Source organism: Solea senegalensis, linkage group LG12, assembly GCF_019176455.1.
Source record: "Solea senegalensis isolate Sse05_10M linkage group LG12, IFAPA_SoseM_1, whole genome shotgun sequence".
Classification (NCBI taxonomy): Eukaryota; Metazoa; Chordata; class Actinopteri; order Pleuronectiformes; family Soleidae; genus Solea; species Solea senegalensis.
The window spans coordinates 16,296,083-16,313,806 of NC_058032.1; the positions used below are offsets into that span (position 1 = coordinate 16,296,083).

The 17,724-nt window shown below is 42.4% G+C and overlaps 1 protein-coding gene across 7 annotated transcripts in view; it reads left to right on the forward strand.

Moving 5' to 3' along the window:
* Positions 1-17,483, forward strand: part of si:ch211-26b3.4 (connector enhancer of kinase suppressor of ras 2) — a 54,351-nt gene extending 36,868 nt beyond the window's left edge. The window contains exons 10-26 of one of the 7 annotated variants that reach the window (XR_006361448.1): positions 1,185-1,312; positions 1,406-1,617; positions 2,808-2,894; positions 3,695-3,903; positions 6,839-6,876; positions 6,975-7,017; positions 8,078-8,126; positions 8,720-8,892; positions 9,625-9,698; positions 9,825-9,896; positions 10,695-10,765; positions 10,892-10,992; positions 11,592-12,345; positions 14,091-14,353; positions 14,438-15,331; positions 15,762-15,893; positions 16,030-17,483. Coding sequence is in view for 4 of the 7 variants with exons in the window: in XM_044040545.1 (XP_043896480.1) it covers positions 1,185-1,312; positions 1,406-1,617; positions 2,808-2,894; positions 3,695-3,903; positions 6,839-6,876; positions 6,975-7,017; positions 8,078-8,126; positions 8,720-8,892; positions 9,625-9,698; positions 9,825-9,896; positions 10,695-10,765; positions 10,892-10,992; positions 11,592-12,345; positions 14,091-14,353; positions 14,438-14,647 (2,484 nt within the window). In the remaining 3 variants the exon portion in view is untranslated. Of the gene's footprint in view, positions 1-1,184; positions 1,313-1,405; positions 1,618-2,807; positions 2,895-3,694; positions 3,904-6,838; positions 6,877-6,974; positions 7,018-8,077; positions 8,127-8,719; positions 8,893-9,624; positions 9,699-9,824; positions 9,897-10,694; positions 10,766-10,891; positions 10,993-11,591; positions 12,346-14,090; positions 14,354-14,437 lie in introns of all 7 variants that reach the window. The other 6 variants (XR_006361446.1, XR_006361447.1, XM_044040545.1 and 3 more) reach the window with 6 other exon arrangements.
* The last annotated feature ends 241 nt before the right edge of the window (positions 17,484-17,724 follow it).

Here is a 17,724-nt window from a genome sequence, read left to right on the forward strand (position 1 = left end):
CCCTCTCACCCCACAATTTTCCATGCAGTCAGCAGTGGGCTGTAATCACTAAATTACTGTTTTCACTCTCAGCTCCAGTCACCACATTGCACAGCGTCCCTGCTTCACTCACCCTCTCCTGCACTCTTTCTGGCGTGTTTTCTTATCCTCTCCTCTTTCTCATTTACTTGCTTCTCTTTCCAGCCCATGTTCATTATTTAATGTGGAGCCATCTTTCATTATTTACTGTAAACTGCCTTAATGAAAAGAAGTCTGTGCAAGAGAGACAGAGATGATGATGATAGAGACAGGGCCTGGGGATGGAAGAGGGGGTAAAGTTTGTAATATGAAATGAATTCCACTAATGCACTGTTGATGAAATGATGAATCACTGGGCCTCCATAATGAGGACGCTGCCTGCCTCGCCATCGCTCGGGCTCTCTGTTTGTTTATCCATTCCATCCACACTCAGTGTCTCCTCTTGAAAATGAAGTGTACTCCTCAGATATACAGTAAAACACTCCATTTTTCAGATTCTGGGTAAGCTCATCCTTGGGGATAAAACTGTCAACACTAAATATATATTTGTCACTCGGGCTGCTCCAACTGAGGAGTAATGCTATTCATTTCAAATGAGGAGCAAGTTTCCATGACATCATGAGCGAGGCGCCCTGTTCACACAGAGGACCCGATGACAAAAGAAGTCCTTGACTCAAGCCGAAGCAGGAGGCCTCGCTACCTCTGTCCTTTTCTCTCTCTTATGGGGGGAGGGGGGGGGCTTGAGGAGAGTGGAAGGGCGAGGAAAGGATGAGAGAGGAAGGGGTTGTCATGGGAACAGACATGGAGAGCCCCATGTGAGTGAAGAGGCTTGAGACAAAACGACAGAACAGTGAAGCGATTGAACATGGAAGAGTCTGCAGAATGAGAAAGATATTTTCAAAAAAAAGACAGCGCACACAACATGGCACCCTCTCTATTTGACATTCAATTGATTTAGTGTTAAAACAAGTAAGAGCTCCAAGGAAAATAGCACAAGTAAAAGGTTTTGTCCACTGCATTACAGTGTGTATTATGTGCTGGTTTGTTTTCCTGTGCTCTCTCCAGCATCTCCTCTCTATCCCCCGACTGCACCTCAGTGAAATAGTGCTGAAAACAGATTCATACTTCCCTTTTTTCTCTCTCTCTCTCTCTCTCTCTCTCTCCAGCCGCTCCCCACCAGTCCCACCAGCACCTCCCCTACACCTGGTGGAACTTTAGGCATGTCCAAAATGGACGGCCCCAGCATGCAGGACGTCTATATCCTCTCACCTGTCTCTGGACTCTACAGCACCAGGTCAGATGCTCCCAAGTGCAGATGTTTGATGATGATTGTTGTTTACCATGATCCAGGTGATGACAGTGATGATGACAGCTCTGTTCTCCCCAGAGAGGAAATGGGTCTGATGTCATGTGACGACATCAGCCGCTACAGTGTGAGCTCCCAGTCTGGATCCAAAGGCTCAGAGGCTGTCAGCTACTACCTGGACCAGGACAGTGGTCAGTACTTCTCCTTGTTAGAGGGAGATGGACCCCCAGGGCCTGACTACGACAGGGGCAGGAATACAGGGGTGCGCCGGAGGGACAAAACCCCCACTCATGGTAGGAAAGCGAGTACACTCAAACTGTGTGAGTGGCGCTGTGGAATGGCCCCATCTCCCTGACTTTGTTTTGAAGAACTGCTTTCTTCCTTTACTTTTTGTTTTCATCTTTACCACAAAACTCCTTGTTATGTGTTCACCGCTCGCTCCATGGCTCAGCTTCCTTGTGTTTCTTTCTCACGTGCGCACGTCCCAGAAACACTGATCACAATCCTATGGGTCAGTCCAAAAACACTTGTCTCCAGCTCCCTTTCTGCACCACTACCTGTGTTCACCTGTGTCTCAGACAGCTTCCCACACATCCTGTACCTTCCTGTAAAAGCCTCAAGGAACTGCTAGTATGTGCAGGGTTTCTTCGCTTTATATTGAATGCTGTTTGTACTGTGAGAATAATAAAGATAATCAGTCAACTTGCACAGAAATCTGTATGATCTCCAACAAAGGGGAAAATATTAGTTAAGTTTAACAAGCCTCTGCTCTGTGTCCAAAGATACACTTATTTTAAAAGACACTTTTGACTGTCCAGGCTATGGACAGACTAAGAACTGATTTTATGACTATGTTAAAAGTTAATTAATTATTTTAATATTTACAATACATCAAATAAATGAACACAATGTCCTTTCAACTCTATTAAGTGTTTCATAATCTTCAGGAGTTTACTTGTTTTCACTCTGATCAGTGTTGTTCAGTTTAACCAATAACCTCAAACAAACCTGCTGTGTTTTACCTGGTGAGCACCAGAAAAGTTAACCACTGTAGCTTAAGAGACCAAAGTAGAGCTAAAATCAGAGTTGAATCTTAGATTAGCTGTGTAAGATCACATGTCCTCCTCAAAACTTTGATACATGACACTAGTTCTTCCACATAGTATTTATTGTATGTTTTGCTGTGTTGTTTGGCATTATTAGAAATCTCTAGAACTTGACTGATGTCATAGTGGTCGAGTTAACGACAACTTTTTAACCAACCAATAAGAATAAGAATAATTAATTGCTATAAAAGTCCATAGTGGGCGTGCAAGCAGTTCCAGCAGTTCCTCAAAGGTCTCCTGAATCTCCGCCCTCACTTGAACCCCCCCCCCGCACCCCAAGCTTTCTCCCGCACTATCTCTAAGTCACTGCCTTTCCGAGACACCCCCAACTCCCCCCACCCACAGCCCACTATCTGATTGCTGATTGGTCGTTCCAGGTGACCTCAGACCAGTTTCCATGCCTCCCGAATATAACTGGATGGCAGAGGCCAAGGAACCCAGCATGGGCAAGAGAGGGAGCCGAGGTACACACACACATACAAACACGCACCCCCACAGTGTACACGCTCACACACTTAACACAAAGGTGACAGACTGGTGCCGTGCTTTGCTCCATACTCGGCTCAACACATTTCAGCTCATCCTCTGGTTATCCATGGTGGTGTGGTTGTGTGGAGATACATACCTGTCACATATGTATCTGACAGAACAAACAAAACAACATAAATGCAAGGAAATTGCATTTATAAAGATGTTCTGGAAATGAGGGTATTTTCTATGTGACCAGTCCTAACCAGCTTTACCATTTTTTGCGGCAAGAGTCAATTTGTATTCAGCCGAGGATTCTCCACTCTACCGTCAGAAAGTCCATGAATAACATTAAATCACAATACTTCTACAAGGCAACTGCTCTTCTCCTCCTCTTTCTGTCAGTCATTTTTTTCCGTGTTCACAGTGAAGTATATGTATAATAAACAAATGAGGTGAAAAGCATTTTTTTGGATTTGGAGCGGAATAAAAGTTTCAGAGAGTGACAAGATTTAGCCGTAATGCTCTCCAAATCGACATAATCACCGCAAACAGATTAGCTGTATGTCGCTGGCTGTGGATCCATATCAGAGGCTCTGAGGCACTTTTATCCCTGTCTGTTGGGTTTTTTTTATCTGTAAGGGTCTATTCGCCCTCATCTGTTTCTACTCTGGAGTTCTCCCATGACTCTCTGATGATATCTCCTCCCCCTCTGTGGTTTTCCTCTCTCTGTCATGGGTTCTTTTGAGCCAGTCCATCCTTCAAACTGCTTCACACTTCGCATGTCTCCCCACAGATTCAGACAACTCCCTGCTGCGTTACCTTAGCGATGACAAGATCCTGGTGATTGAGGAGGAGCCCGAGGGTCCGGGAAGAGAGAGTCGACGGGATTCCACCAGACGCTCGCGACGCAAGAGCCGCAATCCCAGCAGCCCCAGCTTTCCCATCAGTCCCTCCATGCTGTCGTCAACCCTGCGCTTAGACCAGCCGCTTGATGCTCTGCCTGTATGTACTCTGTTGCTTTCAGCTGGTTCCTGCACTTTAATATTTAATATCTCCATAGGGATATTAGGCGAGCAGACAGCAGTAAACAAATATTCTGTCCATCAACTCAATCAGTCATCTGCTTATATGTGCTTATAACACATGGCGGAACTAATTAATGATGATTTTAATTAGTCACATTGAAATTAAACGCTGTTTTACAAGTGAGACCGAGTCAAGCAATCACAGTAACAAAAAGCAGTGCAAAACTAAAAACAAAATAAAAAAGTCATCATTGATTAAAAACATTCAGAGTGATAGCTTTAGTCTGAAGATCATTCCACTACCAGGGGCCGTGGAAAAAAAGGCTAAATGTGCCTGTTTCTATTCTAACGGCATTTTATTGTAAGTTAAGGTTCCTTTCCAGCGATAACTTTTAGTAGTTTAAACTATACAATGATGTAGGCCTCGTGAATGAGGGACGGCATCCCACAGGCTGTATTGAGTACAGTGATGGTTCATCATGTACCTTTGGACTGACGGTTGAGTTTTGACAGGGTGGGTCTGTGGGGCAAAACTGTAAAGAGCATCTCTGTAATCTAACTGAGATAAAACAGAGGCCAACAGCTACTGACTATAGAGGCCAGAGACAAGCAAGACTTCAGTCTGTGCCGAAAGTCTGAATTTCAGTTTCTATGTCAATATGAAATTTGAAAATGAATCTTCTGTCCAGCCATATTCCTTGATATTTATAATAATCAACTGGTGATGCCATCAATAGTTTTGATAAAAACCAATTGGAACCTCTATTTGGCCAGTGAATTTACAGTGTTTGAAATGCTACGCAAGGGGATGCTGATGATCTTTTTCTTTCTGTCAACAAATTCCATCAAAAGACTAAAACCAATAGTCATGAATCATTCCTGCTAAATGTGGCTGTTTCTACTCAGAAATGTGTTGTTTTTATTGACTGAACTGCTAGATTTTGAACAGGGTGCCAGTCTTCAATTCTCAGCTGATTGAACCTTTGATTTTCAGGTGCCAACCCTACCACAAACAAGCATTATCTACTTAGACCTCTATAGCTTACTCCTCTGTACATATATGATTTTCCTCTCTTGTTCACAATGTTGCAACTGGAGCCATGTTGTATTCTAACTTTACGACTATGAACATGGATCAATACTCACAAGAGCAACTGTACATTGATTTGCATCAAAATGTCTTCAGTGCCACATACAATCACCTTCGAGGATTTAATCCTAAAGCAGAGATGTGCCACTGGCATACAAATCTTTCTTCATGTCATAGAGTTGACGTCTTTCTCCTTTAAGAGGGGACAGTTTGTGGCTGAGGACATGATGTACACACATTGTTCCTGGTGTGTGTGTGTGTGTGTGTGTGTGCATGTGTCAGGTCGAGGAGATACAGGAGCGAGAGGATGATGAGTGTTTTTGCACGACTGCCAGCATCACGCATTATGAGAACGAAAGTGACACTCTGAGACACACCCCTCTGACACACACGCACACACAGTTCACAGTACACTTGTATACATGGTAGCCATCTCACGACTCATCCTGAGCCTAAATAGACATTTAATATGGACAAATTCACATTTGCACACACACACATACACACACACACTCGCTCACATACACAATCATGTACCCCTGTGACTAGGTGTATGACTCAGCATCACCCAGACCAATTACAAGCACGGCCGACAGAGTGTGTGTACAACACGAGGCACACACAGATTCACAGCTTGGCTCACACCAGCCCTCTCTTACCCCCCTCCCAGCTGTGTGCTTCTCATGGTGATGACTCATATCTGTTCTGTACCACATGAAGTGTACCATCCTGCGCTAACAAACATATGCTAACATTAATGGCCCGATTCTCACTCATTCTCCCAGTATGATTCATGTCCATTAATGAAAAACACCAAAAATGTTAAATTCGTCCCGGACGCTGACGCAGTTCTTTGAATATGTGTCATATCCATAAAGCTGGTGTAGGCAACGTGAACTATAATTCTATAACATAGGGTAGTTCAGAGAGAGAGACAGCACTATGTCTGCTATTCTATTCTAAGTATCAGTAGTTCTAAGTATACATATGACCTCCGTGGGAAGGTTGCTATTCCAGCATTGTCAACAGCTTCATATCCCATAATGCAACTGAAGAAAACAGAAAGACACTTGATAAATGCATTTAAACACCTCTTTGTGCTCGTCTGGTGGAAAGGGCTCTGGACTATGGAGCCGTGATCCTTTTGTGCTCCTCAGCGTTAAAAGTGAAATATGCAGCACATTAAAACCTTTAAAACCTACTACTATTACTAATGGAAGGCTAAGGACCCAGTAAGTGTGCCCATGTAGGTTTATTTAATTATGTGAAAATGCTTTTTTGTGTCTGAAGTTGACGATGGGCAATAGGGTATCTTTATAAGATCCAAAAGGTATAACACTGTCATAGTTTTTACCATTCTGTTAAATATATTATTAGCATTTTACAGATGAAATGGACTCTGGACCCATGAATCTATCAGAATTATAACTACACAAAGTGTATTCCTTTATACAGTACAGTGCTGTAGATTACAGCGGTTCACAGCACTGTATTAATCATTTATGGGGAAAGTTTAAGAAACACATTATTACCTGTTATTATAATTATTTCTTCTGGAAGGGAATCGTTCCTCTCTAAGGTTCTAAGGAAAGAGGATCTCGCTCCATGTACAGATTGTAAAGCCCACTTGGGAAAACTATAATTTTCAATTTGGGCTATAGAAAATAAATTGATTATTTTTTTAATTAGAATAAATCCCCTTGTCTAAATGATGATTTACCAACACATGAACACAAGACATGTACAGTATGTGTCTGTCTGTGTTTGAATGTATTTGTAAAAGCTCTTTAATAAAGATTATTTTTCTCCTTTTGTCCACCAGCGAGGTGCAGATACACTGCGAGCAGACACAACAGACAGGTGAGTCCATACATGTGACCACGTATCTGACAAGTAAGAGCGGTAAGTGTTGTTTGGGGGCTGATTTTCTTTTTTTGTTCCTGTCCATCCCTCTGTAGGTACTCGGGCTCAGGAAGCTCAGGAGCAGCCTCCATGAGGAAGGTAGGAGAGCAGAGGTCTTGTGTCTCATTCTTAAACAACCCTGGCTTTTCCTGTACTACAGAGACTCAACCCCCCCTTTTTACGGTAGCAACAGAGGCCTCACAAGTGCATCACAAATCTCCTAGCAACCACATCTGCTGTTACATGAGGATCAGTTGTGTCCAAATAAGACCCGGGCATGCAGTCAGACACAAATACGAGATACAGTTGAGATTAAATCCATTCACATGTGTAATAATTTAAATAAAAGACGAGGTGAATTGGTTTCCATACTATGGTTACTGTGACACAGGAAGCTTTGTCAGTCATTAACCCGCACCTCTCCTCTAAAACACTGTGAGTAGTGCATTACAGTGACTCAGCATATGGCTATAAACAAGTAGTTATTTAGCTTTGTCACCTAAATAAAAATCCACTGAGCCGACAGAGTACTGTATTTGTTATAATCATATGTTAAATATCAAAAATACTGGAAACATTGTTCATTTCAGTTCATTCACTGGTTAAGCTGATACAACATCAATGGTCCTATTAGCTTATGGTGGCTATTTTTAATCACATCGTTGTGTAACGGACGTTACTAAGCGAGTGACTTAATGGCTCTTATTTCATTACAGTGTCACATCAAACCTTAGCACAACAGAGAAATAAACAAAGGAAAATGTTTCCCCTGAGGACAGATTTCATCACGTGCGCCATTTAATTTGGGATTCAACTACATGCTGACAATCGACGACGTTGCATTTTTGTGATACATTTCACAATATCCTGTTCTGTCTGAGGTTTTAGTTCAATCACGGGTCGTAGTTTTAGTTCTGTGATCCTTTTGTGTGTTTAATCCTCTCTGCTGTTTGCCTGATAACATTACATTTAGATATTTTTTCAAAAAGCCAGCGAGGGCGTGTGAGAGAGAGTCAGAGGGAACGACTTGTTCTTGTTTATTTGGGAATTTCATTAACACCATCACACAAACTTTGCTGTAACATGTCTGTCCTTCGCCCAATTTTAGCCTTGACTTGTTGTTATTTTAAAGCTTTTTTTTTTTCCCTCTTCCTTGTAGTCTTTCCATTACACCTCGCTAAGAACGAAAACCAAAAAGAGAAGTAAAGGTAAGCAATGAAATGATGTAAATGTCTGAACACTAAACTGAACCAGTGCTAAAGCATCTGTACTGGACATAAACAGAGAGAGATACACTGTGCTTGCAAAACAATAGTTTACATGTCCAGATTTTTCTTGCTGACACCTTCCTGCTCCATTTTCCCTCGTCACTGTTCTTGCAGTGATTGATTGTTTCCATTTTTGGACACTGCTAACTTATCACTGTCACTGGTCTCATCAGGGATGCAGATGTTTTTTCAGAGATTCAAGTGTAACAGTTTTCATCACAGTGATGTATATGGTAATAATGTGGAAGTAGTGAGGTAATGTTATGGAAATATATCTTAATTCTCTCATCATCACCAAGTAATATCTTGGTAATAACAATGGAAAATGTGTATGGCACATAAGAGAAGATGAATTTCAACGTCATACTTTGTTACCTGGATAATTACCAAAATATTATCAGATGTAAAGAGAGAACCATCATTTGTATTTCTTCTAAAGAAGCACACTTTGACTTCTTTATCAGTATTATATGCAGTTCTCCTCCAAATCTTCTCAGCACCAGTTTTAATATCAACATGTCCTCTCTTTGCAGGTTCTCTCACTAGCGCGAGTAGAAGGAGAATCTCGTGTAAGGACCTGGGCCATGGTGACTGTGAGGGCTGGCTGTGGAAGAAGAAAGACGCCAAAGGCTACTTCACTCAGAAATGGAGGAAGTACTGGTTCATCCTCAAAGAGTCCTGCCTCTACTGGTACACCAACCAAAACGTAAGCCACCACATTTGTCTCTTATTACAGTACATCCCTGAGTTTAACCTGATGCTGTATCGAGCATTAGCATTGAGCTATCCTCCACTAATCCCATGTAAATAAAAGAATAATACGGAATTCTTTGCGACTTGTAAAGGTCCAGTGTATAACGTTAAGGAGAACTTGTTGACAGAAATTGAATATACTACCTATATATAAGTATGTTTGTACAAGTGTAGAATCCCTTTAAGATAAGAAAACAGTTTCTATAGCTTTAGAATAAGCCTTTTATCTTCAGCTTTACTGAGGCTGCCATTTTGCACTGCTTGTTTGTACAGCAGGCAGAACGGCTCGCTATACACAAACAAAAAAGAAAGACGTAAGGGAAGGGTGAGCAGAAGAGTCCTCTGTTTGTTCTAATCTGCAGTCTCACTTTTTGATGTCACTGACTCTTACATGTTGGACCTTTTATGAACATTTCTGCTTTAAAATATTAAAAAATTCGAGACCAGGGACAAACTTCACGTATCTGTACTTTATTTTGTTGTTCTATCTATCTATCTATCTATCTATCTATCTATCTATCTTTCTTTGCCTCATGTTAAGTGGTAAATACAAACAACATATGTTGTTTTCATATGCTTGACAAGAGGACTACTATCCCAAATAAAACAGCTATATCAGTATGCATGACATTTTGTTCTCTGTGTTGATGATGTGCCGCCACTCTCCATCTGTCTCCTGCTGCAGGATGAGAAAGCTGAGGGCTTCATCAGCCTCCCTGAGTTCAGAATAGACCGAGCCATAGAGTGCAGACGGAAATTGTGAGTGTCCCTCACACGTCGCTGAAATTACTAATCAAGCACATTTGCACTCACCCACACAACAAATTGACTGCACAAACACAAAAACACTAATCAGCCCTCTTCCCCCTGCATGGCTGACTGCAGTGCCTTCAAAGCCTGTCATCCCAAAATCAAGAGCTTCTTCTTCGCCACAGATTGTCTTGAGGAAATGAACAGGTAAGCGACTGTGTGTCTGTGAGACTCCGTGAGCGTGTATTTGTGTTATGGTGTGGACAGTCGTCACAGGCTGGCATCGTCATGTGTCATTTTATGAATCCTTAATCAGTGCACTATTGTGTTCCAACACAATGAAGTGCACATGAATAAGGCACAAACCCAGCTCTCTGCTGTTAAATGTAGCAGTGTGTTTGTAAATGTGAGACGCCGTCACGTGTGTGCGCTTGTGTAAGTTGGAGATTGTCGTGATATTTGCAGGAGCGTTATCTGAGGAGCTCTAATTATCCACACCGCCCGTCAGTGACATGGGGAGATAATTGGGGGGAGAATAATTTACCAGCTATATTTGACTTCCATACTGTGTTTGGAGATGCTTGTGTAGAAGCTGGAACAATAATTCAGTTTGGGAATCTTGACTCCACCCCAGGCCCTCCTCTTCACACAAACAACCACCACACTGCTAAGTTTGAATGATCACCATGTTTGCAGATGAGTTAATAATCCGGCCACTCTTTTCATCTGTATCCGTGTGAAGAATACACAAACACAGCACATACAGATGTACAAGATGACACAAAAACCCCAGGAGGAACCAAATGCATCTATAATTGAACTCTACATGACAGTTAATACATCTGAAGCTGCAATATAGTCAGAAACCACACTCTATGTTTAAATAAAGAAATGAAATAAACTGACTCTGGATAAAGCAGCAATTATTTTTTCAATTCTCAATCAATTGTATGAAAAGAGCAAAAGCAGCCACAGTATAACGTGTCCTTCACTTGTTTCCAATAGGTGGATGAACCGACTGGGGCTCGCTGCTATTGGTTACACACCAGATGACAAGGTGCCACGCCCAGACGAAGGTAAGATGGGTTGTCTCAGTTTGAAATTACTGGTCGCACTTTTTCCTCGTCTGTCAATGACTAAAATCCCTGTGTGTGTGTGTGTGTGTGTGTGTGTGTGTGTGTGTGTGTTTATCTCAAAATCAGACTACTGGAGTGAGAGCGATCAAGATGAGGTCGACGGCTCAATGACGCTCAAACAGGAGGGACCGCCATCCCTCTGTGATACTTATCATCGCACGCCATCAGTAAGTACACGCACACAAACACACACACACACTCATTTTCTGCACAGTGTTTCATTGTGATTGAATATTTTATTCCTGAAAGCCTCACAGTTTTCAGAGCTGCACAGCATTAATAATACATCCGAGTGTGAGACAGTCTGGTCCTGTAAGCAGCCTTCTACTGTCAGATATTATACACAAGTGTGACCTCTAGGTGGTGACAAATGACAATGAACATTACGTCCTAAACTAAACATGAAAAGACACTGTGCAACACTGAAGTTCAACCTTCAGACATGTCTATTGCAGAGCAGATGCAGTGGCACCACATTTTCCAGCTAAGCCATGCTACGCTCCTGTCAGCCATTCCTGAAGTTACATATCTGCCATCTCATTGCTTTGTTGCACTCATATTTGGGTCTCTTTTTTTTCCTTTATTCTTTCTTGACCTTTCTATTTCTGCCACGTCTTGCTTCCTCGCACATCTCCTCCTTCTCCTTGTTTCACGGGTTACTATATTCCTTGCGTCTGTGCTCCTTTCACATATGTCACCTTTCCCATCACTTCCTCCTCTCACACAATCCAACCCCGTCCACCTCATTTACCCTCGGGCCATCCAGACTAACCTCCTCCACAGTTATGACCAGTTGCCCCGCTCAGTCAGCTCCATGAGCCTCATGCGCTCCACTCCGTCCCCACGCCCCCAACCAATGAGTGCCTCCACCTCCCCAATCCCTCCACAGATGGTCTCTACCACCTCCCCTCTCCCTCTCCAGGTAAATTCTTCTAGCCCCTTCCCCGAACCCAAGCATGGTCGGCATTTCTCCAGCGAGTCCACACACTCCCACTCCTCAGCTGAGGACCAGCGTGGAGATGGCATGGGCATGGGCACTGGCACAGGTAGCACCAGTACACACTCATCCGGCTGCCGTTCTTCCCATCGTGAGCGTCGCTCCTGGCAGGACCTCATTGAGACCCCGCTGACCAGTGCAGGGCTGCACTTCCTCCAGACTGCGCCCGGAGAGACTGATTATGGAGGCCTAATGGGGAGCATGGCAGGAGAAATGGGGCTGTACGGAGGGCTGGGCAGGCAGGGCATGTCCCCGGAGAGACGCAGGCAGGCCACCCTGCCTGTACGGAGACACCACGCCGCAGAGAGGGACAGGGAGCGGGACGGACCCTTCCCTCTGGAGCGGGGGCCACATACACATAGTTACACACACCGGCGCTCTCACAAGCAGCGGAGTCAGAGCCTGCCCAGGAACAGAGACCCGATGCTAGGGAAGCTGCTGCACACCTCGGCTCATATGGAGGAGAGGAGTGAAGATGAAGAGGGAGAAGTGCAGGCTGCAGATATGCTCGAGGCTGAGGAGGGTAAGAAAATGACACTGTATCAAGTATTTTGCCACAAGTCAAAAATATAGAGATTTCTATTATACAGTGTGAACAGCCAGACCGTTCTCATTCTAAGAGCGTCATATACTGTCGCTCTGTCACATCCCTCTGCGTGGTGCATTTAAACTGCCCTTTAATGTCGCTGTGAGCACCAAACAGTACTAAGCAGTCATTGACAAGTTAAACATATATTCTTTATTATATATAATTATTTCTGATTTATTATTGGTCATGGACATGCTTATGATAATAATAAAATAAAAGTCTGTCAGAGTGTGAGCCAACAGTCTATATCCACTAAGCCTAACCTGGATATTTACCCTAACCCTGACTTTTATTTTACTCTGCTCTGCTTTGAGCGTGTTTACACTGGAGTCAGTTGAAAGCCTGGTGCGTGTGCCTTGTGCATCTGTCAGGCGACGCTGAGGGACGTGTGTGTCGGTACATGACGCTCCTGGGATGAGAACGGGTTGGGAGAGCATATTAATAGGATCATTAAATAAAAATAATTTGCATAGTAATGTATTAATTGTGGAGCAACAACCATGATATGATTTAGGTTTAGGCAGTTTGATTATTTATTAGAACCACATTAGCTTTTCCCTTCGGCACAGCTAGTCTTCCTGGGGCAGATTAGACATTGAGCCAAATCAAAGCCATAAATTGTATTTAAAACAAATAAGTAAATGTTACTGTCATCATACACCAAAATGACAGATTACATAACAGAATAGTAACAATCAGGTAATAATGTGATAATGTGGTACTACTTACTAATGTACTAAGTACTAAGTACTAATGATGTTTCAAAAATCTTTGCACGCTCTGCATACATTGTATGTTATTACCTGGAAATTACATTGTATTACTGAAATATTATCTACTCATTGCCACTCTGTTAGAAATAAGATGTTTATTACCATAATATTACCGTCATGTTAGAAATTATTACCACACTATTGCCATGTTGTTATTGTTTTGTGACTCAACAACAGCACCACTTCTCTCTTCTTCCTCTGAGCTCATCATCTTAATGTGTGTGTTGTACAGAATGTAAAGAATACATTGTAATCAGAGACCTCAGCTGTGGAACATAGTCAACACAATAGACGTCCTTGTGCTGTGTTTCTATGTTGAGTGTTTTTCCTACTACACTACTTCTTTAAAAATACCTAATAGGTCTGTTGAGAGTTTTAAAAGCTGCATGAACAATAAATTAGATACTTGTACATGGTTTGTCTGGGAATGACCTTTTGTCCCCTCACAAAAGAATAGAGGATATTTGTTCATCTGGTGTAACAATGATGTATGAGTTCAGATCTTTATTTCAGTAACTTCCACAATGTCCACTTGTCCACTAAGGGAACAAATATGATTTCACTTCATTTTCATTTAAGATTGGGTCTTAAAAGTCAGGTTAAAACAGGGAATACACATTTATTTATTGTTATTATTTCACTCCAAACAGCTGTGTGCTCTGTGGGACCACACACACTAGAGAAGTGGGCCCACAGTCATACCTGTAGTGTGTGTAGTTGTGTGTAGAGACGGTGTAGAGTGGCAGGGTTCATTTTAACCTTGCTAAAAAATGACACTTTGGTAAGACCCAGTGCTAGTGAGGAAGAGAACCGGACTGTCTGATAGTATTTCTGCTCTGTTAGTATTAAAATACACCATGTACATTATGAATCCCACTCTTAATGGTTGTCTCCTGGCTGTCTCAGACCTGCGGGAGTTGAGAGTTGAGAGCAGAGAGAGGAGGGTGTCAGAAGGAAGGGAGCGGCGGGTGTCAGAGGGCCGTGAGCCAGAATCATTAGATGGTCTAGAGCAGCTGTACCGGGCCTTGGAGCAAGCTAACGTGACGGCCCTAGGAGACCCGAGACCTTGTAGCAGGCAAGAGCTGCGACGCTGTTTCACCCAGCGAGCCAGGGACCCTCTGCTCAACGACAGGCTACACCGGGTGCGAGCCCTCCGCAGCACCTTGAAGGTAGCACAAAGAGAGGATTCTCTCACAGCAAGGAAGGAATTGGATTCAGTGTGGTAATCCCCTGGTGTCTCTCTGCTCCCCCAGGCCAAAGAGTCGGAGCTGGCAGTGATCTGTGCCCTCCTGGAGGACCCTGGCCTGTGCTCCCAGACCTTCAGAGAGTGGAAGCAGTGGCACAGCGAGCTCTACACAGACATCTGCCAGCTCAGTCCTGGTACCAACGGCCAGGACGACCTCTCCCCGCTGGCCGCACCTCTCATGACCCACACACACTCCTTCATTGAGACACACGTGTGAGGAAGAGAGGGGAGGCAGAGACTGAACTGAGATGCTGACACTCACTTACACACACACACGCACACACGCACACGCACACACACACACACACACACACACACACACACACACACAGCTTTACTTAGCCAAACCTCCTCTGAACACACTCACACAGAAACACATACAGGAACACACATTTTAAGATGTGTAAATATCATAGAGGGAACAGTCTGAGACCTGCGTGTATGAACTTTTGATAATCTTGAGGACCCCAGAGGGTGCCTATTGCATGCCTGAACAGAAAGCATTAATCTTCCTTTGTCTATGGAACTCAGCATAAACTCCACGTGCTTGTCCAGCAAAATGGAAAAAAAGGAGACTTTTTAACACATTCATTCCTTTGTATTGGTTTTGTTATTTTCTTCTGGTTGATTTTAGGGGGCAGGGGGAGCTATGTAGCAGCAATACAGAGGAAAATCCTTTTCACCACAGCACTGTACTTTTGTACTGATGAACTTTGCACCCAGAGCCACCAGTTCTCCCCCTTTCTCTCTCTCTCTCTCTCTCTTTATTTTTTTTTTCCTCTCACTGCATATCTCGCTGATTTACAGGGACCTTACTGTTACTCCAGGACGATCTGACGGGACAATGTGGGGAAAGTAAGGGCAGTGACTATGTGACTTTGGTGTAAAAAGACTGTGAAAGGTAGCCATCGATGTTGGTTTATCTGTTTTAGCCGATGTAACTGAGTGTCATGAGTGTTGAGAAACCATTGTGCCAGCTAGATGCACGCTATTTCAAACTGTGAACTGTAAAAAAACAAACACATTTTTATCTGCAGAAGGAGGCTCCTATGATAGAGCGCAATCCTACAATTTAATTTGCAATCTCTCTCCCTCTCTCTCATCTCCTCCTTTCTCACATGTTTCCTTTGTTTTGTTTCCTCTCTCTTTCTCTCTCTCTTGTCCTCAAAGACCTATGTATATGTGTATACTGATGTAAATGTTTGCATTCCACTACCACTGTGATATGCTTCTAGAGGTAGCGGAGGGAAGACAGAGAGTATGTATTTGCGCAGGTGCAAAAAATATTTTCTTTTTTTTTTTAATTTCTTTCTTTTCTTTTCCGTAAACAGTGAATGCAAGAGCTAGCGAGTTCTTTTCAAGGGAGTCACTCACTACAAAGAATGCACTTTCTACATCTCATTGGCTGCATCACAGGGTCTATGTCTCATCGGCCTCTTTACCATTGCTGTTCAAAATATCAGGTAAAAGCATTTGCCGTCTCATTTTCTAAAGATTTGTGTACAGTCTACAAATATATTTAAACATAGAAGAATATATAAATCTATTTACGTTTTGTGTCATAGATATAATGTAAAGTATGATGTATTCTATGCCAAGGTTTTGCAGTGTCCCCCTCTTCACTCTGTCGATGCAGGGTGATAAGCATTTGAATAACTAGGAGGCAAACGACAACCATCATCACTGACAGTTGATTGACAGTTTTTACTGGTTTACATCATCTTCTCCTGGTGACGTGTTGCATGAGAAAAGGCCTGGGACTGATCTAATTGGACATGGTTAACTATCATGGATCATTTGTGAGTTCATTTCTTTTTTTTCTTTTTATCTTCCTCTCATGATTGCAACATAATTAGACTTGTAGCGCATGATACATGCAAAAGTACTGTTGAAGAAAGAATGACTTTGTTTGTTTATCAAGTTTTGTTATTTTTTTGATTAGATAGAGATTTTGACACAAACTGTACAATAACTGAGGGGAGCACTTTTGCTACTCTGTCATTCAGTCTAATGCAGATCCTTCTAAAGCACCTAAGCTGCTGTATTCAGTTTGACGCTTTGGTTTTCATAGTGAGACGACCACACATCCAATGGTGACTGAGAGACAGCAGTACAATTACATCTCCTTTTAATTCCCTCCTAGCACATGGTTGATACTGAGCCGGTCAAAGACATTTACATTCATTGGTCTGTAATGTCTGTGATGCTTTATCAAGCCATGGACTCAGTGGTGCCTCCCAGTGTCAAAGACATGTGTAGCACCTGCTGCATCCAGCACTAGCTGTACTAACTCTTCATATTTTACTGTGTGTAGGTTCGGGTTTTTTCATCATGTCTCACTGTTGTGAAGTATTGATCACTCCCCCAGATTTATAGCTCATGTTTTTTTTTTTTATTCCAAGGTTAATTTACGAGTAAACCACAAAGAAAACAAAATGATGCAAGCACTTTCCCTGTGCCTCCCAACCCTCTCTTTGGCAACAATGGGCTGACTATACTGGCGATCCTACACACACACAGCTGTAGAAGAGCAATGATACAGTTTCAGTCTGCAGACCTCTCTCCGTTTCTCATCTGTAGTGTTGGTCAATATGTTTTCTTACGTTAAATGCTGCTGCTCCGCTGAGCAGGCAACATACTGTAGATGAAGGAGTTACGTGGGTTATGATTTGTAGGCACAGACTGTGTTATCCCTCCCAGATCTTTGTGTCCCAGATCCTGCAGAAACAGGCCGAAAAGGGAGATTCCACTGTGTGTTTTTTCAGGGGTGTACACCTCATGGTACATTGCACAGGTGTGTAAGATGTAAGTTGCACTGCGACATTAAAAAAGGAACATATTGCTCTTTTTCAAGGATAATATTAGCTTACTGTTATTCTGTACATTAAAAATGACTAAAGATGATATTAAAAAAAGAAAGAAAATGACATTTATTCTTCCTAAAGTAGCCTTTTTTGGTTTCATATATATGAATATATATTACAAAAAAATACAGATTGTAAACTTAAGTTGTTAAACTTTGACTTCAATAAACTGAATCCTCTGCACTATGAGCTGTGTTCTCTTCATGTGTACATTTTCCTGGATTGATTGAAACATCATTGCCGTGTGTTCTGACCAAAGACAACACTGTACAAATCACTTGGCCCAATGTGTTCAATTTCTCCATTAGATATAGTAATTTGTATTTTTGAAATGACTGATTGAACGAAGCATCCATCTAAAAATAAAATATTGTGACCAGTATGCATGCACTATAAATCTTAACACTCAATGTAAAGTATTTATGTCAAA